The sequence below is a fragment of the Furipterus horrens genome, unplaced genomic scaffold, assembly GCF_987537825.1.
Source record: "Furipterus horrens unplaced genomic scaffold, mFurHor1.1.pri manual_scaffold_13, whole genome shotgun sequence".
NCBI classification, from domain to species: Eukaryota; Metazoa; Chordata; class Mammalia; order Chiroptera; family Furipteridae; genus Furipterus; species Furipterus horrens.
In genome coordinates this window covers 31,510,154-31,532,220 of record NW_028327183.1, presented here as the reverse complement: position 1 = coordinate 31,532,220, position 22,067 = coordinate 31,510,154, and the positions used below count along the sequence as shown (strand labels likewise).

The following is a 22,067-nucleotide window of genomic DNA, read 5'->3' as shown; positions in this document are numbered from 1 at the left end:
TCACAGCTCCCTTTGACAATCCCACAGAATATGCAGATTGTCTGGGCTCTGCCCAGAAATGTGTACCAGGCACATTCACTCCAAACTGTATGGTCATAGGGTGTTCAGGCCCCCTAAGACACTGACCCCTAAGAGGGGTCCTGATTGGGGCAGAAACAGATCTAATGTTTTCTAGCTGGTACACTTGAGTTCCCCTTCCCACATGCTCTGTGCCTCAGCCTGTGAAATTAGTGTTGTCATTCCCATTTTATGACTGGGGAAACTGAGGCAGAGGTGGGCTGGGAGTGCAGGTTGTGCACCCTCCTCTACACTAAACTGCCATTAGTCCTCAGCGGTGTGGGGACACATGACCGAGCCTACCACAAGGGTGCTGGGTGCCAGGGGTCTGGAATGGTGTCAGTTCCCACATCCAGGCATCTGGTGGGCCAGAACAAGGACACAGATCTGAGGTTCATCCATATCCTGGATTCCTGGGAAGTGCTTCTCCCGCTGTCTGTGTGGCACCAGACTCCTCATACATTTTCATCTTTCTCCTGAAATCACATTGCAAACAAGCTTCCAGAGCAGGGCAGGCTGATAGCCACCCTGTGGGTTCCAGCAGCCCAGTGCCATAGGCCCTGTCCTGTGGCCACACTGGCCTCCAGTGCCTGTCCCCTCCTTCCGTGTCTTGTAGCAGGTGCTGGGGACTATAGGGCCATGTGATTCTATATCCCCAGTCGGTGTCATCTTCCAGGCCCTTGTCAGGATTGTGGCTGGGGAGTGGCCCAGAGTGCCCCTGTTCCCACCCCTGGGCTTAGCCCTGCTCTGTCCGCACCAAAAGAACTGCTGCCCAGTCCAGCACCTTTTTGGCACTGATGGTTGGGGTCCCATCTACATCATGGTAGGAGGATCCCACCCAAGTCTTTCCTCAATCCTGGCAGGATGCTGAATTCTTGCTCTTACTCTAGAGAGTGGCCTATCCCGGGCAGGGCATATCTCAGGGTGGAGCCCACTCCTCCCCGCAGTGGGTTTTGCCTGCTATGTGAAGATTTAGCACTGACTTCCCATCAGGGCTCTGGGAGCATGATACGTGCAACCTGATCTGTGCTCTGAGTCACTGTGACTGTGGTTGCTGGCTGACATCTGTCACTGCTGAGACTTGATCATCTTTAAGTTGCTCAAAGGGTAGCCAATGCAGAACCAAGGCCACCCCATAGACTTGCGCCCCATGACCAGCCCAGCACTTTATCCAGGTCTGTGTGAGTTGCCTAAGACCAGCACAGGATTCAGCCCTCAGCACTCACACGGGCTGTGTCTTTACCTGGTTCCCTTCTGGAGGACCCTGTAAGCCTGATCAGCTGGATGGGCGGGGCCACTGCAGAAAGCCTGAGCAGAGCTCTGGCTCTGTCCCTCAAGCTCTTTGAGTCCTTGGGCTGTGGGACATGGGCTGGGTGCTTGGCTTCTCTGGGCCTGTGTTTCAGAGCCCAGGGCAGGGGTGGGTGGGTGGGTTGTGCCTGCAGAGAATGAGTGAGTCGGCCGTCCCATCCCGGCAAGGGTCAGGTGTCAGAGGGACTGTCCAGGAATTAAACATGAAAGAGCAGGTGTGCCTAGTGATGGGGACAGTGAACACCCTGGGAGACCAGGAGCTACGACTCCTCCAGGTGCAGAGAGGAGGCTGCAGGTACTTCAGGTGCAGTGACAGGAGATGGTGGGACCTGGCTGGAGCCACTTCTGATGGGTCCAGGTGCCCTATGCACTTGCACCTGTATGTTATGGGTCTGAGGGTGTTGAGCCCCCCCTAAAAGCTGAGGGAAAGGACGAGTTGTGTGGAGTGGGGGCAGCTGGGAGGGTGGGGAAGGTTTTCCCCCAGACCAGCCTGTCCCAGGAGGGGCTATCTGCTGGCTGGGCCCGAGGGGGCCAAGCTCAGGAGTCTGGGGAAGGAGAGGAGCTGAACCAGAGTTTGGTTAAGGAGCATTTTGTTTTGATGGATCGGCGGGGACAGTTCAGCTCGTCACTGCTGAGGCACAGAGGGACTGTGAGGGAATGTGTCTGGCCTGGTCACAGGTAAATGGGGGCGTCATGAGTGCCCTGTAATGGTGGGGGGTGGGGCTCTCAGCCTTCACTGTTTTCCCAGGTGGCAGGGCTCTGTGAAGTCCAGTGCTGGCGGGTCCATATGAAGACCCTAAACTGGAGTGTTGGACCAGGGTCTGTGAAGCCCAATGGCTCTGTCCTGGGGAGGTCTTACCCAGTAGGAGGGAGATACGTGTGAACACATGTTCTGTAGCTCAGTTCAGGCCCTGTGCCTAAAAGGGGAATGCAGGCAGGGCAGCTGGCGGGGCCCGTCCTGCAGCCCAGGGCGCTTGCGCCAGGCACTCATGGTCCCTGATCCCTGCAGGCCCCACATGGGAAACCCTCAGCCCAGAGAGCAGCAGACACCTGTCCAAGATCCGATTTCATAACAGCATCCTGGTTCAGATATATGGGCCACAGTCTCCCACTCACCCCTCCCCTCCCCTTTGAGGGTGCCCAGTAGACTTATCTCAGGCATGCTCTTGTTGGATGGGACCATACGGGGTTTACCCCTATCAGTGGGTCTCAGCCTGGGCTGCACCTTGGAGTACCTAGTTAGGACTGATGCTCAGATCTCCTTGAGACCTAGCAAAGTGAAACACAGTGCAGGTCACGGAGCTGTGGCGGAGCTTCTCGTGGGCAGCCGGGGTTGAAGCCCCTGGTTGAGTGGCCACAGATGGGAGTGGGACTTAGGAGACCTGGGCATACTCACTCTGCTCTCCTGATGAGTGCTGTGTGACTTTCAGCATGTTGGACAACCTCTCTGAGCTCTCTTTACCCCAACTGTCAAATGAGAATTGAATGCTACACATGTCCTCTCACCCCTCAGATACAGCGACTGTGGAACGTTTTCTCTTCTTTTTCTTTATTAGCATAACTGAGGGAGCAACAGAGGATTTGGGGAGGGGGCTGGGGGCTTCTGTCCACAGATATATGTGTGTATGTCTGCATTTAGCCAGTGTGGAGACACCTAGCCACTGAGACCCCTGCACACACAGCTTCATCTGTTCTTAACACATCTTCACACTCAGCAGTGACCAATCAGATTATGTAATACTAATCCTTGATGGAGTGCCAGACAGTGTTTGCATAACTCACCCACAAAGCAGGCTGCAGTATTCCTATTTATTGGATGAGGAAACAGGTTCAGGCATGCTAAGTAACCTGGCCAAGGTCACACAGCATATCAGAACTGTCTCAGACTTCAGAGCCAGGGGATGGGCCTCTCTCCTGTCAGTTCTGGCTGTTTCTTGGGTTAGGGGTCCTTTGGGAACCTCTCTTTTCTCTAGGACTCTTGTTTCCAAAGAGCCCAGTAAAAGAAGTTGCTGTTTGCGGGGTTTTCTGCTTACCCTAGGACTCAGGGTGTCGGCAGAGTTCAGAGTTGATTAAACTGGATGTGGATGTGTCACCTTGTTCCAGATGCTTGCTGACACTTTTTGCTGGGATGGAATGAACTCTGTGTGGTCAGACACAACCCAGCCGTGGTTAAAAATTGAAAAATTATGAAAATATGTGTTCTTGGGCTGATCACAGGGAATTTGAAAATGTGATGCTGTCCTGTTAGTAATATCTTTTTTTCTTTTTTTGAAAGATTTTATTTATTTTTAGAGAGAGGGGAAGGGAAGGAGAAAGAGAGGGAGGGAAACATTGATGTGCGAAGTACCTTGATTGGCAGCCACTTGCATGGCCCAACTGGGGACCTGGCCGGCAACCCAGCCATGTGCCCTGACTGGGAATCAAACCAGCGACCTTTTGGTTTGTGGGATGACACTCAATATACTGAGCCATACCAGCCAGGGCCTGGTAGTAATATCTTTTAGTGGAAATTAATGAATGGAGCCTGGAGGAGCCAGGTGTGCCCCCTGGGACTCCAGATCTCATGTCCTGCCTCTCCCATGGGTGGGAGTCTCTTGGATCGGAGCACTTCCCTTTGCTCCTCGGTAGATTGGGGTTGCATCTGAACAACTCCATGCTCCTGGGAATTGTTTCCTTGTCCTGCAGTGGCCAGCAGTAGGGGTGAGGTCTGGAGCCCCCATCGGCCTGAGTGGCTCAGGGTTCTAGCACATCCAGGCAGTGAGGTTGGCGGCCTTCTCACGTGGTTTGGGTTGTCAGGTCACACATGTGCATCTTCTTGGGGCGCAGCAGAGGTGATAAATGCATTGGGAAGGCAACCCCTGCTTCTCCAAGCAGGGTCCCCAGACTAGCAACCTGAGCACCCCTGGCTCAGAAGGGCAGGTGCTCAAGCCTCCAGGGGACTGGCACCTTGGAGTGTGAGGCCCCGTCTTTCATCAGGAGGGATTAGAGTGGTAAGGCAAGAAATGAAGAAATGCCAGGGGGTGGGGGCGTTTGCACAGAGTCCAGAGGACATCTGGGTTTCCAGGGTCTAGGGAGGAGGGTGCTGATTAACAAGCCACTTGTTCTCTGAGCATCCACCAAACCCTGGGTACCCATGTGTGCCAGGTAGATTTGGGTGAAGAAGGCAAAGGCAGAACAAGAACCCAGAGTGACTGGACGCCCCTTCAGTGGTCGGCCCTGTTGGTGTCAGCTCTCCCAGCCACCTGGGTCACACCATCCCACTCGTGGTCACTGGCCGTCATCCTAGGAGCAAGCCCACCTGTAGCCAGGGCTCAGAGTCCAGATGCCCATTGAGTGCCAAGATGTCTGACAGGTGGGGTCCTGGCTCCAAGTCAGCATGCTGGCTGGCTGGCTGAGCTCAGGCCTCCTACTGGCCTCAGCCACAGTGGTCAACAGGCACTGCTCTCTGGCCTGGCACCCACTGCTGCTCCTAAAGACCAGGCTGGCCAAGCTTCCTGAAGCTGGTGTGGCCTGCTGACCACTTCTTTTTCTCATCTTGGAGCCTGCTGCAGAGCTCTGGGGCAAATGATGCTCATTCGTCTGGCACCTGGGCCCCTCCCGGCTGGTTCCCGCAGCCAGACCCTGCTTGTGTTGAAGCAGCATTGCTCACAGGTCTTTTTCCCAAGAATGGGCCCTTTTTTTAATCAAGGACCCTAAAACCTCATGTAGAAAGCACCATCTGATGGGGAAGCAGAGAGAGTGGGATGTCTTAAGCCACACCAGTGGTTGGAGATACCCGAAACCACCATGCTCAGGACAGGAAAGGGTCTCAGAGGCGCTACCCAACAGGGTCCAGAGAAATAGAAGATTGAGGGGAGGAGCCGTTGTGTGTCATTGAGTTTGTGCCCAGCTAGTGACCTTAGTCCTCGGCCCGCTGGGGATGATCTGCCCTTACAGTTTGCAGATGACTAAACTGAACCCAGTCACCCAGTGAGGCCAACGCTGGAGTTGGACCTCACCACTGGGCTCTGACTAACCGGGTGTCCCCTGAGGCCAGGGAATGAGAGCAGGAGGCCCAGCCACTTTGGGCCCTTGAGGCACACCAGATATGGGGATGGGGTACGAGTAGAGCCACCATGGAAGGAGGAGGGCAGGACCCCCTTAGCAGAGGGATGGTGACTTTGCAGTGCAGCCCTGGGACCCTGACTCCTTAGCTGATGTTGAGCTGGATGCCCTTGCCAGCCAGCTAGACGGGTTATGTTACAGCAGGACAAAGAAGGGGACAGACTTGAAGGACTGTGGAATGAGCCGTCCACATGCACACAGCCCTAGCCGCCTCCTTGCAGGGGCACTGGGCTTTATCTCCTTCGCCCCAGCTGTCACCCTTTGCTAGTGCAGCCATGCTTATCTGGGGGTGCTGGCTCAGGGAGCCCTGGAGAGGGCTGGCTTCTAGCCAGGGTGCCCTCCTGATAGTCACCCATCTTTATCAGCCTACTGGTGAGCTCCATTATCTCTCCAACGACGTGCAGCACAAGTACCAATACTTTCTCCTGATCTCCTTTCCTGGAGGGGCTGTGAGTTAGTCACGGGTGACAACAGCAGTAGACCCTCCTTACATTTCTGTGTACCCAGAACTGCCCCATATGCCCATCGGCCCCCATCCTGCAGGTGTGGGAATGAAGGCTCAGAGGAGTTGGGCATCTTGTCCAGGTGGTGGAGCATAAAGCAGGGAAGTGGGCCTGCAAATCCAGCCCACCAACCCCTTCCAAGACAGCTTTTGTTAAGGCTAAAAGACACTGGGTCCTGATGGATTTGCCTGTTTACTTAAGATTATATTTTATTTTGAAATTTTTAACAAAGGAACACTAGAGAACAATAAAGTACTTGTTTACTCATCAGCCAAACTCAATGAAAATTAAAATTTCATCATTTGTTTTGGTTCTCTTTATAAAGAAACAAATATTACAAAGTCCCCCTTGTTCTGTGATCTGGTCCCTTCCCCTTTCAGACCGTGTCCACCAGCCCATGGCCTGTCCACAATCTGGACACTTAATGTCTTGAGATGGCTCTGTGTTCGGGGAGAGAGCGCCTCCCTGCCGGGGGCTCTGACACCTGTGGCCAGGGCTCAGCACTTGTCGGCACAAATGGCTGGTTTGGATCTTGGAATGGGCAGGGTGGGCACCCTTTGTTATCTATGGAGGGGCCTATGCAGGGGTGTTGGAGTGTCAGAGGAGGGGCCGCTTTCCCACCCAAGTGACAACTAAGACCCACCTCCAGGTTGTCAGTGACCACCGCAGGACAGCCCAGAGTCTGGGGGCTCTGGACAAGCTATCTCCCCCTTCCTGGAGCTTAGGAGTCCTGCTCTGCCCCTGCTCACCACGCGAATGCAGAGGCCCCGCGTGGGGTGACAGCCAGAGCTGCTCTGGTTTCAGAAGCCAGGGCCCATTGTGAGGAGAGGAGCAGCCTGCCCTGGGGCTGGTGGCTGCTGCAGAGCTGGTGGCAGGCGGAGCTGCCGCCTGGCGCGGCCACGCCTTTCCCATCGGCCCCGCCTCCCTGGCCTCGTGGAGTGATGCAATCTTCAGGCCTCTTGCTGTATCCGGAAGGCTGTGCCTTGAGAGGAGGGGCGGGACACTTGCTTCCAGGTTGTCAGTCACCCCTGAGAATATGAGAGGCTGACTCAGAAAAGCCAACAGACACGCCCTCTCCCTGCAGGGGCTTCCTGAGACCTAGTGGCAGGAGGGAACCCGCCACTGGGCAGGTTGGACCTGAGATCACTAAACCGGAAGCACTTCCCTGGAAGCCCAGTAAAAGGCAATTCCACTGTTACCTTCCTCTCCCTACCCTGCACTGTCAGTCCTATGGGGGGATGTCAGAGGGCCCCAGGGACCTTGGTCTCAGCTGGGTCTGCCCCTACCACCTTGAACAGGGGATTCCTCTGAACTTCTGTTTCATATTCTGTGCTGGGAATGGCAGTGCTGACATGCTTAATACAGGACAGCTGCCTCCCCATGGGTCCTGAGAGCCAGGATCAAGCATGTGTCCATCCGGGAGCCACACAACGAAAGCCACGGGTGCTGCTTGCCTTGTGCACACATCGCACCCCCTCTGAGCCTTTCAGCTCCTGCTGCAAGAAATTGCTTCAGTACTGTGACACCTACACTTTGTCGCGTGAGCCCCATGTTCTCGTGGCCTCATTTAAACCCCCTACCACCTCGAGGCAGCTCACCTCAATGTGAGCCTCCGAAGGTACAGAACCACAGCCTAGGAGCCAGGGGGCCCCGCGAGGGTCCCCCACACGTAAGGGCCAAGCCAGGACTGCATGTCACAGCCCTTGGGGGAAATTCTGAGTATTTCATTTTTGGAATAACAGCCTAAAGCAAATACTTTAAAAACATTTTTTCAGCCTGAACTTTCTCAGTGCATAACATACAGTCTCTGTCAACTATTGCATCAGCCAGAGTTGAGAGCAGTGAAGGAAAAATGAGGTGGGAGGTGCTATTAAGGTGTCAGTTAATTTCCAAGAGAAATAGGCAGACAGAGCAGTGAGGCCCTGAATCCTGTTCAGAGCACCCTGGGAAGATTCCCTGTTTTCCTTCTCCCTGAACTGGTGGGTCTAATCCAGTTCATTAGCATGGATTTATCTCTTTGGGGCCTAGTCCTCAAATAGTAAAATTACAGGTAATTTCTCTAACTGGGGAAAGATGCCACCTGGGGTTCCCCAGCCCCAGGTTATTCTGTCTGGAAAAGAGAAAGGAGAGCAAAAGGCCTTTATAGACGTTCTTACCTTACTGAAGCCGTCCGAGGAAGAGATGGGTATGTGGGGAAAGGTGGAGAGAGGCCCTTCCCATGGGCCCTGGCCACACTGGTTAATGTTTAATGGCCAGCCCTCCATGAAAAAAAAGCCCCATCTGTGTACCTGTCAATGCCTGGTATAAATGCTCCCTGGGTGCCTGGTTTTTGGCACATGTGGGTGGGGAGCTGGGACAGAGCACGGCGGCTCTGCAGCCTAGAGATCTGAATGCGTGGGTGAATTAGCAATAATGAGATGGGCAGGAATCTGTGTTGAGTGTTCCTTTGCCTTTGTCTTATATAATTTTCTTTCACTATAAGTTTATGGGGTGGCTTTGTTAATTGCCAGCTCTCAAGATCCCTAAACAGTGGCAGCTCCTGAGCATGTGTGTATCTCAACCCTCCCCCATCCATCCCTTTGTGCAGGGGAGGGGCCTTCTTACAGGGCCCCAGGCAGCACCTTCTTCTGTCTGGGTGCACTCGTTGAGCCTGGTTTAGTTGTCACCCGGTCTGCATCTCTGTTCCCATCCAGGTCAGGGGGAAACCACCTGAGACTGGTGCAATTTTCAGTTCCAAGGTATGCTGTCAGAACAGCAGTGAAGTGCTGTGGTTCCTGTACCAGCTGGGGCACCTGGTGTGGCTGCTCGTTGACCCCGGGGCTGGGGCATTTACCTTCAGCCCCCATTGCAGATGTCTAAATTGCCCTCGTGGTTCTACCGTTTGGCTTTCACATGGGTTTGGGGTAGCAGGATACCTCACTCACCTGTTAACTTTGTGGGATTCTAAAAGATTCTCTCTGAAGAAAGGGTTTCCCCACCTTCAAGAAGTTTGGTAGGCTTGCCCTGGCTGCTGTGGCTCAGTGGATTGAGTGCCGGCCTGTGAACCAAGGGGTCGCCGGTTCGATTCCCAGTCGGGGCACATGCCTGGGTTGCGGGCCAGGTCCCCAGTTGGGGGCACACGAGAGGCAACCACACATTGATGTTTCTCCCTCTTTCTCTGTCCCTTCCCATCTCTCTGACAATAAATAAATAAATAAAATCTAAAAAAATAAAAAATAAAAAGTTTTATAGGCTTGCATGAATCCAGTAAATGATGCTAAATGTTGCATGGGTGCAAAAGGGTGAATGCAGCCCCCCTCCAAATGGCAGGTTAGCCATTTAACCTATGCCCTTCAGATAGCACTCAACTCAATGACTCAGCTCAGGTGTGTGGAGGGTGGGGGGAAAAGGAAGGTAGCTATTTTGATTGTTGGTTCCTTGAGAGATTGAAATTTCTTCATTTAGAAAAAAATCCTTTGTGACAGCCCAGGGGCACCTAGGATCGCAGCTCAGGAGGAGCCCGAGGTTCTCCACCTTTGACCTTGAGCCCGGATTGCTGTCAAGTTCACCAAAGCAAGTCCCAGGGGATGAGACCCTGCCAAAGGGGCTGGTTTCTTCTCAGCCTGCCCCTGTCTCATGCTGACCATCTGTCCAATGGGACTCACTCACTGCCCTGTCTCCACAGTGTTGCTCACGGCCATCAACTGTTACAGCGTGAAGGCTGCTACCCGGGTCCAGGATGCCTTCGCTGCTGCCAAACTCCTGGCACTGGCCTTGATCATTCTGCTGGGCTTCATCCAGATCGGGAAGGGTGAGTACGGCCTCTGGACCTTCACAGCTGTCTTGTGAGGCTCTGCTGTGCCAGGGTGGAGGGATCCCCACCTCTGCATGTCCCCAGCCCCCAGATCCACCAGGTTCTCAGACACATCACTTCACCTGCTTTGTACCCTCACCCTTAATAGGAGATCTCCCTCTCTGACTGGCCCTAGCCCTCAGGTCTGGCATGCCAGCGTGAAGGGTGTCCTTTGAATTGGGGCACTGTGTGCCAGGTCGCAACGTCCCAGGAGAGGCACTGGCATTGAGTTCATCGCCCAACAAGTTACATCAGTCCCAGAGCAACAGGGAGATATAGATTCACCCTGTCCTGAACTCAGTTCTCCTACCCTCAGTGGGGACTGGGGAGGGGTAGGATGGGGCACGGGAACTTTTGGAGGAAGCTTAGATCTGTGCCTGCACATTGTGAGCTGTTGCTAGTTTTTTGTCTCTTGAGGTAAATGTTGCACACAGGAAGCTACACAGATTGTACGTGCCCTATAGGTAAATTATAACTGCTCCCCAGGGGAGGATGTGGGACAGCCAGCCCCAGCAGGGCCCTCGTGCCCGTGGATGCCCCCACACGCCAGCATCTGCCATGTTGGCTCTCCCCTGTAATCAGTGCTTTGTCCCGTCATGTCTGGGTCGCCTACGGCATGGCACTTGGTGACAGTGCCTCCTCTCACTATAGGGCCTTGTTCCTTGTGAATGTGCCGATTTGCTTATTGTTCTATGGGCAAGGATGGGGTGGTCCCCCCATTTCTGGCCACTATAGAAAATACTGTCAAAAACATTTTTGTAGGTGTCTCTTGGTGAACAGAAATACTGGTTTCTCCTGGCTTGGGTGCACAGCAGGCCCTGGCTGGGCACTGGCTTGGATTCCCCAGATGAGCAATCCCACAGTGGCTGGTCCAAGTCAGGCTGTGAGAGCCCCTTTGGAGGTGGTCATCATGAGGACACACATGGCAAGCCCCCACAGCCCTGTGTATCGGGGGGGCAGGTGGGCATGGGGCCTCACTCTACGTCTGAGTGCTGTTACAAAGCAGGGGCTACAGAGACCAGCCCCTTTGTCCCTTCGCTCACCAGGGGCACTGCTGGCCTGATGCAGCTGGTCCTGGCAGCAGCTCAGAGCTCTGTCACAGGCAGAACCAGAATTTGGGTCACTTCTAAAATCCCATGTAGGTACAAGGGCCGCAGGCCCCTCAGATTGCTCTCCTCCAGGGTGAAGTCCAGTGGCTGCCTTCCTGTCATATCCTGTCCTTTCTCAAACTTTGGAGCTGACTAGCTGTGAATTGTGTGCTTGGAAAACCTCTAAAGGCCTCACACCTCTGTTGTGACCTCAGGGCTTCTGCCTGTGACACCTAGAAATACATCCTTGCAATTCTGGATTTCCCTGATTCCTAACTCCCCGCCCCCTACTGGCCACATGAGGTGCCGTACTGTATGGGGATCTGGTGTCCAGAGGCCATGGGCATACTCAAGATTCAGGAGAATTGGGTGTACGCGGGGCTCCAATGGCTGCCACATTGCCTGTCCTCGCCGGGAAGTCCACAGTTCTGGTGTACGTGGATCTAGTGCTGTTGAAGTAAGACTGCAGATCATTCAAGCAGACCATCTTTATTAAATACATTAATATACGTGAGGCTTTTAGCATGGTGGCTGGTACCTATAAGAACCAGCACCCATTGCTACAATCATTATCATCATTGAAGGGAAAATTCCACCTGATTTGCAGTTGCTCTATGGAAGGTAGCCTAGGTCATCATTTCAGGAGCTGGACCTTTTGGGAGTGTGCATCTGAACAGTGATATCCAGGTCCCCAGGAAGTCCTTGAAACACTATCTGTAGGCAAGCCCACCAGGCAGGACTGAGATGAACCAGAACTCGCCTTTAATCCCTGCTACTGCTGCTCTGGGCGCTCCCACCCTGCTGAGAGCCTTCCTGGGACTTCAGGTTCCAGCATCTTTCTGAAGACAAGATCTTATCTTCCTCTTTATTTCTCAGGTCTCAAGGACACTAGTCAGGGCTGAGTTAACTCCCTGGCCTCATGGAGAGCCAGGGCTGATGGGTGGAAGAAAAAATCCATCCCGCAGCCACCTCTTTGCCCAGCTAGGAGATGGGTCGTTGGATAGAAGCCTTGCTTGTGAAGGCTTTTACTTGGCTGGTATGATTAGATACAGACAGATGAGGAATGTAGGGGGGGAAACCTGACTTTTATAAAAACAAATTTCAGTAGAAATAGCAAAGAGCTTTTGTTCAGCTTGAATACATAATGTGTTTATAATTCTGTTGCTGTTGAAAGCACTCCTCACCCCACCTCCCGCCCCAAGCAGTTTCTTTCTGAACTCGGGATACAGTGCAGCCGTCTGCAAAATTCCTGTCTCCTGTTTTTAAGAGATTTACTTTGTTCCCAGATGAATGCCTTCCTTTCTAGAGGACACATTGTTGAAAATGTTGACCCCTTTCTCCCACGACATTGTCTGACTCTGTTTCCCCCTTGGGCAGCCTGCCCAAACCCGTGGGTCTCTGGTGCTGATGGGAAAAGGCCTGATCCTTCTGGCAGAGGCTCAGATCAGTCACCGGCCATCCTGTGTTTGGTGAACGTGACCTAGTGTCTGGCAGATTGGCCTAGGCCAGCGGTTCTCAACCTGTGGGTCGCGACCCCTTTGGGGGTGAACGACCCTTTAACAGGGGTCACCTAAGACCATCGGAAAACACATACATAATTACATATTGTTTCTGCGATTAATCACTATGCTTTAGTTATGGTTGGGCGTCACCCCAACATGAGGAACTGTATTAAAGGGTTGCGGCATTAGGAAGGTTGAGAACCACTGGCCGAGGCACTCTCTCCGTCACTCCATTCAGCATTAAAACAGTCTTCCCCCCTGGCTTGCCTGGCACCCAGGGCTGCAGAAGGTGCTTGGGCGTGAGGCCCAAGCCAACCCAGGTTCGAGGCCAGCTGGCTGGTTGTTAGCCCCAGGCCTCCGTTGGCCTCGTTCCCTCATCGCCATGAGACTGAGCACTCTTGCCCTCTTCCTTCACCAGAACTTTCTGAGGCTCGGTAAGTGCAGTCAGGCACACAAGAACAGGAATATTGCAGATGGGGTGATGGGGGCTCCATCCCAGCCTGAAATGCCCTTCTGAGGGCAGGAGGGTGTGGCCACATGAAGGCCCAGAGAGGACTGCTTTGCAGGACTCCAGGGCTGAGATCGGGTGTGGGAAGAGCTCAGGCTTACCCCTGTGGCTGGGGGTGGGAACTGACGTCATCTAAGGTGTCTGGATTCGTTCCCAGCCTTAAAGAAGGAGAAACTGAGCTCAGGTGGGCATTTCAGATCTGGGTAGCTGAAGTAGCCACCTCAGAAAGTATGGGTAGGGGTGACTTGGTGTGGGGAAACCACAGAGAAGCAGGTGGACATGCTGGGCAGAGGGCACCTTATGGCTCAGGACATACCTGCCAGCCACCTCCACCTACTTTTGCTGTTTTTCTTTTGCCTGTTGCCTCTTATCTGCCACATCATGCAAGGTCCACAGCCTCAAGGTCAGGCTGTTCCCAGAGTTGAGCAGCTTTTCCAAGGCTAGGGTGACAGTGGGTGCGGAAGACTTATCCCTTACGCCCAGGTCCCTTCCGGAGGATACACAATAGGACCCTTGTGGTTTTGCTTGGGCTACGGCATCCGGTGGGAGAACAGCTCGTGTCTCCTTGAGCAGTTACACAGCGGATTGCATAACTGGGCAGATAAAAGATTCCACAAAAACGCTTTCTTTCCCTCCCACGTTGCGTTCTCAGAATGCCCTTCCCTTGGAGGTCAGAGGACATGTTCCCTACTCCAGGGCCTGGCCCCCTGGCCTCCCTGGCCGCTCACATGAGCTTGCCAAGCCACTAGGACGTTGTCCTCAAGTGCTGGGAGACCTGGTGTAGCATTGGGAATGGTGGCACTTAGACTCTGACTTGATTATCTCCTGTGTCCAGTACTGTCCCAAAGTTACTGGGAGGACTGGGTATCCAAAAAGCATAGGAGATGCTGCTGGCTAAAAGGAACAGCCTTGCCATGGGGAAGGCCCAGGCAGGCCTGTGAATGGCCACGTGATCCTAGGACTAGAGACTGGTCTTTGAGTCATTTTACAGTTTGCATTTGGTTCTTAGGTTAGGACTCAGAGAAGCCGTGGCCTGTCTAGTCCCACATAGCAGTGTCAACAACCCCACATGGCTTGTGATATTGGGTACCGTGCGCAGGGTCGTGAGCTCCCTCAGCAGAAGGTCCCCCTCTTGTCCTACCCAAGGGCGTAGTGTCAGGCTTTATAGGGGAGGTGGTGGAAAAGGCCCATTGCAGAGAGACCAGCAGGCCTGGAATAGCCAGGCAGAGGCAAAGAAGAGACCCTGGGCCTAGGAGGGCCTGCGTCTTGAGTACAGCTCTCCTTGGGCAGGTCTCTCTGTTTACTGGAGCCTTAGTTTCCTAGTCTGTGAAATGGCTACACTCGCAACAGCAGCCCCAGGGCCATCTCCCGCTGTTGTGAAATGTTGCCAGGCATCCCTGGCATCCCAGCTGGTGGTGAAACGGGCTGTCCTCCTTTGCAGAGAGGGCATCCGCATATCACGTGCTCCCAGGCTCCACCTCCCCCTTAGGGAGGACTCGAGGGCACTGGAGACAGAATGTCTCAAAGGGGGATCACAGTGACTGCAGGACACTGTAACGGGGGCTGAGGGCTGGGGTTCCCTTCTCTGTACCGTGGTCACCTGTGCCCAGAAGACAGGGACGGAGCCTCAGGCCCCTCTCCTGCACCACGAGCCAGTCTGCCCCTCTAAACTGCCTTGCCTACAGAGGCGGTCACATGTCAAACACGGGAGACCCTGGCCGCCATGGAAGAACTTGTGGCAACAAAGCCACAGTTGAGGGAAGGTTGGATGCCTGTCCTGTGGGTGTTCTTTGATCATTTGTAATTGAGTCCTTCCATCGGGCCTGCACGGCTCTGTGCTAATTTAGCATCCAGAGTCATAACAGACTAGCTGTCACATGCTTTGTGTGCTGCCCTCCGGGATGAAATCAAAGGCCTGGAAACTGGGCTCTTTCCCACCGCCGCCCTCGGCTCATGTGCCATGGGCGGTCAGCTGAGGAACAGAGCAGTCGGGACCAGAGCTGTGGCAAGCATGGAAGTGTAGCCCCAAAGCTCTGCACTGACAGTTAGTTCTCAGGGACCTCCCGAAGGCTGTGAGGGTCCCTTCCTGCTGGGATTTAAGGCTTGCAGCTGATTATGAGGCCAAGGGGCCAGCTCCACCATGGACAGGTGGTGGCCGTGGTGAACGAGCGCTACCCTCCTCTCGGCCTCCCCCACGTCCAGATTCCTACCACCTCACTGTTCCCAGACATCAGGCAGAGCCACAGTGGAGCATGCTCTGGACCCAGTCACTCAGCCCAGGGTGGGGAGACAGATGGGAAATGGGATCCCCAGGGAGCTGGCCATGGGGTGTGGCCCCTCCGAGGGTGCTGGATCTCTGTGCTTTCTCTCTGAGTCCTATAAGGGCACACAAGGCCCCCTGGTGTGGTCAGCCCATGTTACAGAACATGATCCTGAGGCCAGGCACCTGCTCACTTGGCCTATGATTGCAGAGTGGGACCCAAGGCCATGACCTTTCCACCATGTCCCAGCCATGTCCCTGAGGCACAGAGTAGCAACCAGGGAGGTCTGACCTGAGCGGAGCAAGGCCTGGTGGGTCTCTGTCTGCAGAGGGTGCTTGGGGCTGCTGTAGCAAATGACACAAACGTGGGTAGGGAGACTTCAAATGAGACATTTGTCCTCTCACAATTTTGGAGGCCAGAAGTGAAGATCCAGGGCCATGTTCCCTCTGAAATCTGTGGACGAGGGGGCCTCCCTCATCTCTTCCAGCGGCCGGCGGTTCCTTGGCTCGTGGCATCATCACTCATCTCTGTCTTTGTCCTCGCATGGCTTCTTCGTGTGTCTGCTTTTCTGTGTCTTCTAATGACACTTTCATGGGATTTAGGGCCCACCTTGATTAATGACCTCATTTTGAAATTCTTACTTTAATTACATTTGCAAAGAACTTTTTCCGGATCAGGTAACATTCTGAGGTCGCAGGTGGACATGATTTGCAGGGACCCTGTTCAGCACATCCCCATGATGTAAATGACCATCACACGGAACCCCAGAGGGTAAAAGTGGGACTGAAAGCTGGAGATTCCGGCAGTGGATGTCCCCTCAGTTAGGGGGAGAGCTTCTCACAGTCAGCGCCCGGAGTCCCAGTCCTGGCAGGGGTGCCTCTGGGCTGGCTGAGCCCTCGACCTCAGGCTGTCACAGGAGGGGAGGCCTGCTCAGCCTTGAAGCTCTGGAATTTTCTCTAACTGCCCTCCAAAGACAGCCATTCCCAGACTGGGGATGTTGACAGGCTGTGGGTGGGCTTCCCAGGCCTGGGGCCCAGATAAAGCTTTGCTGAGCGTTTGACCAGGCCTTCTCCAATGCACAGAGGCCAGCTGAGGTCTCAGGATGCAGGGACTGTGCGGAGCTCTTTGTCCTCTGATTCAGGAACCAGAGGGCTGGTGCGTCCCCCGGGTGGGAAAAAGGAGCAGTTCTGGTCCCACCCCCACACGCACATGGCTGTGGGTGCCCTCGCAGGCTTCTGTTGGTGAGGAAGCTTCTTGGAGGGTGGGAGGGTCCCCCCATACACACACACACACACACACACACACACACACACACACATCCTCGGTCGATGATGGTTTCCATGCCTGTGTGTGTGACACAGTAATTTGGGTTGGTTTTCCCTGAAATCATCTCCCCAGGGCCTTTTCAATGCTCCCACCCCAATTACTCTGGTTCTCTGGGGGATCCTGGCAGGCTGGAGGCAGGCACTGCTTGGTTCCCAAGGCAGTCAGTGACATTGCAGCTTGCCAAAGGGCCCAGCATCTGGCTGTGTGTTAACTTTCTCATTCCTGGCGGCCCTCCCGGGAGGTGCTGTTAATGGCTACATTTTTGGGCAAAGAAGGCAGACGAAGATTCAAGGGCTTCGGGGGTAGGGAATGTAAGTTAGAAGCAGCTTTAAGGTTACAGAAAAGCCCTAGAAAAGAAGTGGTGGCACAGAGGACTCTGTAGTGTGACAGGAGCCATCAGCAACATACTGAGGGGTACTGGGGTTCCCATACCCCTGCCCCTGGGCCTTGCAGGAGGTCTGTATTGCTTCTGTCCCTTGTCTTCCCAGTGGACCACAGCAAGAAGGGGAGCATAAGGCTAGAGCCTGAGTGGGGGAACTGCAGTCACTCACATGCCTGCCTGTGCCTGGAGCTCACTGTTAAAACCAGGATTGTGCCCTGGTTTGGGGTCCATGGGGGAGAGGACATGGAACAGTTAGTGGGTCTGCCCTGGCTGTGGGGAGTGGTGGCATGTTGGCCAGACATCTGTCATCCACTGACTAGAGTGGGGCCTCAGCCTGACACTGTTGCCTTCTGGGACCATCTGCTGTGGGGCCACCCTGTGCATTGCAAAATGTCAAGCAGCACCTAGCCTCCCACGACAGGCCCCCACCCCAGCGTGACAATCGCTAGTGTCTCCAGACGTCGCTGCATGTGCCCTGGTTGATGGGGTGGGGGTGGGGGTGGTTGAGAACCGCTGTGTGGAATCCAGAGTCTGCCCTCCCTCCTGCTAGGAAGGAGCCCTGTCTTCCGGGTCTCCTCCGCCGGGGCTGGGGCTAATAATACACATCATTAAATGGAGGTATGACAGCCTCACTTGCTTCTTGCTGCCCTGGAGACAGTCAGAGCGTCGTCCCTGTGCCAGCCCTGTGGAGGCCAGGCTGAGTGTCGGCAGAGCCAGTAGGCCTGGCGCCCTCTCCGTGGTGCCCACTGATGGGGGGATGGGGGAGGGGCAGCCAGCATTTGGTCAGGTGGCCCAGGGAGCTATGGGTCTCTGATTCAGGCCAGAATTCAGCACAGACAGGCTGAGCAAACCCAGCTCTGCCTCGGGTGCACGTGTGTGCTCGGCTGCTCGCAGCAGTTCTCTCCCAGATCCCTCCATCCCTGGTCCTCAGTGGACTGCACTGTGCCTGTGTGAGGTGGGAAGCAGTGAGGTGACCGGGCGGCCGGACAGCCCAGGGGAACTCGCAGCAGGTTGATTGGGTCCAAAGTAGCTGAGTCCTTGACTGAGCTTGGCCAGCACTCCCTCAGCCCACCCTGTGTGTGCCAGGAGAGCAGTGGAAGTCTGCTAGCCGTGTCAAGGTGGCAGAGACTGCTGTCCCTGTGTGCCCACATCTCTGCTTCCCTCCGAGGCACTTTGGGAGTGAGGCCCTGCACAATCGAGGAAGGTCCTGGCAGGTTGCCCCAGCCACACCTGTCCTAGGAATAGAAGCATCAGGGACTAGTTGGGAGGGACCTGGCTGAGGCCCCAGGTACAGCCCAGCCACATGAGTTGGTCAGAGCAGCTAATAGTATTTATTTACCTGGGGTTTCAGAGGCTGCAAAACTGAGCTCTAAATTCTAGGAAATACCATTCCACAGCAGGAATTCCTGTCCCCAAGCATAATTGGCTCAGGGACATAACTGCATTTACCTGTCCAAATGAGTAGGTGATCCCTTGATGAAAACCTAGAAGCCACCCAGGCCTTGGGGCTGGAAACCTTCAGTCCTTACTGGAAAGCCCCAGGCTGTATTTTAAGCCTTGACTTATCTTCAGCAAGTGTAGCGTCCAACCCCCTGTATGGCAGTGTCTCCAACTCATGCATGTGCACACGTGTGCGCATGCACAGTGTTACTAATTCAGGATCATGCTTGAGGCGGGAGTCAGTTTTCGTAACTACACCAAATCTGTAGCCCAGCATATGGGAAAAGAAATCCAATCTGAATAATAAATGGGAGGCATAAAACTATATCCTGCCCTGGCTCATATGGCTCAGTGGATTGAGTGCTGGCCTGCGAACCGAAAGGTCACTGGTTCAGTTCCCAGTCAGGCACATGCTTGGATGGTGGGCCAGGTCCCCAGCTGGAGGTGTGCAGGAGGCAGCCGATCGCACATCGATGTTTCTCCCTCCCTTCCCCGCTCTCTTTAAATAAATAAATAAATAAATAGTATATCCTAATAGGAAAATGGGGCAGATTAATGAGAAAATTATAAATCCAAGACAAGCCTGCATCACTTATAAGGAACCTTTAGCATGAGAGACCTTAATGTTCCAGAAGTAGTTATAAGAACCTGACCCAGCAGTACCCTGTTGGGGAAGGAGAGCAGCTTGTGATCTTTTGGAGATCTAAGCTGGCAAGAGCAGCCCTGGGCAGCTCCTCTAGACTCTTTGAGCACCTGTAGCATCCTGGGGTGGCATGGCCTCTGGCTCACGCATTCAGTACCGAGAGATGAGACCCAGACCAGCCCCATGCCAGCAGGTCCTCACACCCCTGGGCAGGTGGCCTGACCCCGTTTCCCTGACTGTAAGACAGATACTCCTCCCTCCCCACAGCACAAGTATGTGGGCAAGGCCCTGGGACAGGCAAGGCTCTGCAGATACAAAGGTATGCACATTCCAGAAAATTCCATGGGAGAGCAGCTGGGAGGGAGCACAGAGGAGCTCTTGAAGTGTACACTATCCTGAGTTGGCTCCAAGCACTGCCCCCGCCCACCCGGCCTGCTGACCACCCTGGGACAGGCCCCCAAGGAAGATCATGTGCAGGCGGTTCAAGGGATGGGGTGCCAACTACCCTGGAGCCTGTTTTGACCACAAGATCATGGCCTCGTGAGCAGGGTGAAGGGAGCTTGTGTAAGCTCCTGGGCAGAATTCAGTGTCCAGGCTAAGATGGGCCGATAGACAGGGACGCCTCCCCCACTGTAGCGTTTGCTGTAGGAAATTTGCTGCTGCCTTAAAGTGCGGACTTCAGTTAGATAAAAGGACAGGTTTTATGGGAACCTTCCTTTCATAGGTCCCTTTGCAAACCTCACATACCGTCACCCTGTCCTGTTTCCAGGACTGAAGGTGTCACCTCTGTGGAAGGCATAAGCTTCCTTGGGGACCTTGGAACCCCCATGGGGTCCCTCATCCCCCTGTTCCCCCAGGGGCCTGCTGACCCACTGGCCAGTGGTGATATTGACACATGTAACAGCCCCGGGGCTATGTCCTAGCTTGGTCCAGTGGGACCTGGACAGCAGCTTCTCAGCAGGATGGGGCACAGACCCTCACATGTATAGCCCATGGACTTGGTTAGAAACAGTCCCCAAACTAACAAACAGTCTACCCTGACCAAGAGTTCACCTTGCTCCTCCAATGTCAGGTGGGCAGGGTGCCTCCATTCCCCTTGGTGCCTTTGCTGTTGTTTGAAGCCCTCTTGTAGGTGCTTGTCTGTGCCAAACCCAACCCCAGAGCCAGAGGAGCCAGGAACTAAAAACCCATGGTCAGGGTGACCCTCATCAGTGGAGAGAAGAGAACGAGCCCTGGCCTGTGTCCTGTTGGCAATGGCTGATGGACTGGCCCCTCCTCACGGAGTGAGTCTTTCCAGGTCTACATGTTTCTCGACCATTTGACAGATGATGTAACAGCCTCAGAAAGGGCCAGAAACTGTCCTAGTAGCCAGGAGCCTTTCTGAGGCACCCACATTTCACAGTGTCTGCTGTACTGGGCTGAATGGTGACCCCCAAAATACACATCCACTTGAATCTGTGAATGTGCTCTTATTTAGAAAAGGGGTCTCAGATTTAATCAAAGTAAGAATCATTGGATTAGGGTGGGCCCTAAATCCAGTGAGCATCCTTACAGGAGACAGTATAGGGGACATTGGGAGAAGACTGTGTGAGGAAAGAGGCAGAACTGGAGTTATGCAGCCATGAGCCAAGGATGCCTGGAGCTCCCAGAAGCTGGAAGAGGCAGGGAGGATCCTCCCCAGAGCCTCCAGAGGGAGCGTGGCCCTATGACACCTGGATTTCAGCCTTCTAGCCTCCAGAACCGGAAGAGAAGCCTCTGTTGTCTGAGCCCCTCACCTTCTGGTCATCTGTCAGGGCGGCCCTGGGGCACTCACTCATGGACCTCGCTGAGCCATGGTGCAGAGCAGATGGGCTTGCTTATCCGCATGCTCTGAAATAGTGGAGTACAGTGCTGCGGTTGGTGGGGTCCTGCCCATGGCAGGTGGAAATGATCGGCGGAGAAGTGGCCTGAGCTGTCCAGACCCTACCCTCTTATGTCCAGGAGCCCAGAGCATTGTTCATCTGGATTAAGAACCAAGGCACTTCACCTCCCACTCCCCCCAACACCTGCCTGGAAGGTGCTGATGTTGCACAGTTCTGGGGAAGAGTTTCCTGGCAATGTGCTGCCATCAGCCTGTGCCATCCTCTCGTTCTGCTCAGTCCCTACCATGTCCCAGGGTCAAAGTCACTTTTGGGTCTTCATGCTTGCAGCAGCTATGAGGAGGTGGCATTCAAGCAAGAAGCCTGGTTTGGGTCCCCTGACCCACGGCTTTTGTCATGGGGTCTGTGGGGACTATGCTCTGAGGTGACCTGGGCTGTTGGCACTTGGAATGATCAAGGGTCTGCAGAGCTACCATCCCCCTCTCAGATGGCCTAGGGGCCCCCTGAAGGGCACATTCCTCCAGGTTATGGCAGGATCATGCTCACTTTGCCTGAGCTCCAGGCCCCAGGGTAGGTCAGGAATGTGTGCATTATTGGCTTCGTAGGTGCATTTAATTTGTTAACAGTGAAAGATTTCACCCCAGTATTTTTGTCTGTTACTATATTTTGCTCCAGGAACATTCTGGAACTTATTGCATGGCCTCTGTGCAGCACTCTCTAACCCAACATTTCTTTCTGTCTATTTGCCCTTTGCAGGTGATGTGTCCAATCTGGATCCCAAATTCTCATTTGAAGGCACCAACCTGGACGTGGGAAACATCGTGTTGGCGTTGTATAGTGGCCTCTTTGCCTATGGTGGATGGTAAGTCCAAGAATGGCTGGGTCCCTGGGCCTTGGAACACACGGGGCAGGCCCTGAGGTACCCAGAAATCCGAATCTCTCAGCCCCACGTGGGCAGTTTTAGAGTGGCAGGAAAGCCTCTCAGAGCTGCTCGAGTCCCAGGTGTCCCCAAAAAACACAGAGAGGACCCTGTGGCAGCCCTGGGCACCTTTCTCCATGGTTGTGACCCCTATAGGCGGCCCTGTGGATAAACCTTTGCTTAGGGGGTGTGAAGCATTTGAGTTCAAAAGGCTGGGCCTGCTGGTTCTTAGTTTCTTCCTCACCAGCTTTCCCCGACACTTTCTGTCTTCCTGGGTCCCCAGCTGCGGCACTGCTCTCAAGCCAGGCATGAGAATGGCTGCCATGTGGCAGGTG

At 54.3% G+C, this 22,067-nt stretch overlaps 1 protein-coding gene and 1 long non-coding RNA gene across 2 annotated transcripts in view; one reads left to right on the top strand and one right to left on the bottom strand.

The window, feature by feature from the left end:
• SLC7A5 (solute carrier family 7 member 5) overlaps positions 1 to 22,067 on the top strand; it is a 35,763-nt gene that overhangs the window by 5,669 nt on the left and 8,027 nt on the right. The window contains exons 2-3 of the mRNA XM_090260032.1: positions 9,637 to 9,762; positions 21,570 to 21,675. Coding sequence (XP_090116158.1) covers positions 9,637 to 9,762; positions 21,570 to 21,675 — 232 coding nt within the window. The remainder of the gene's footprint in view (positions 1 to 9,636; positions 9,763 to 21,569; positions 21,676 to 22,067) is intronic.
• LOC149994387 (uncharacterized) lies at positions 6,260 to 8,346 on the bottom strand. The gene is made up of 2 exons (XR_016507764.1): positions 8,129 to 8,346; positions 6,260 to 7,000 (listed from the first exon to the last, which is right to left on the bottom strand). It is a non-coding gene; the product is annotated as an uncharacterized LOC149994387 (long non-coding RNA).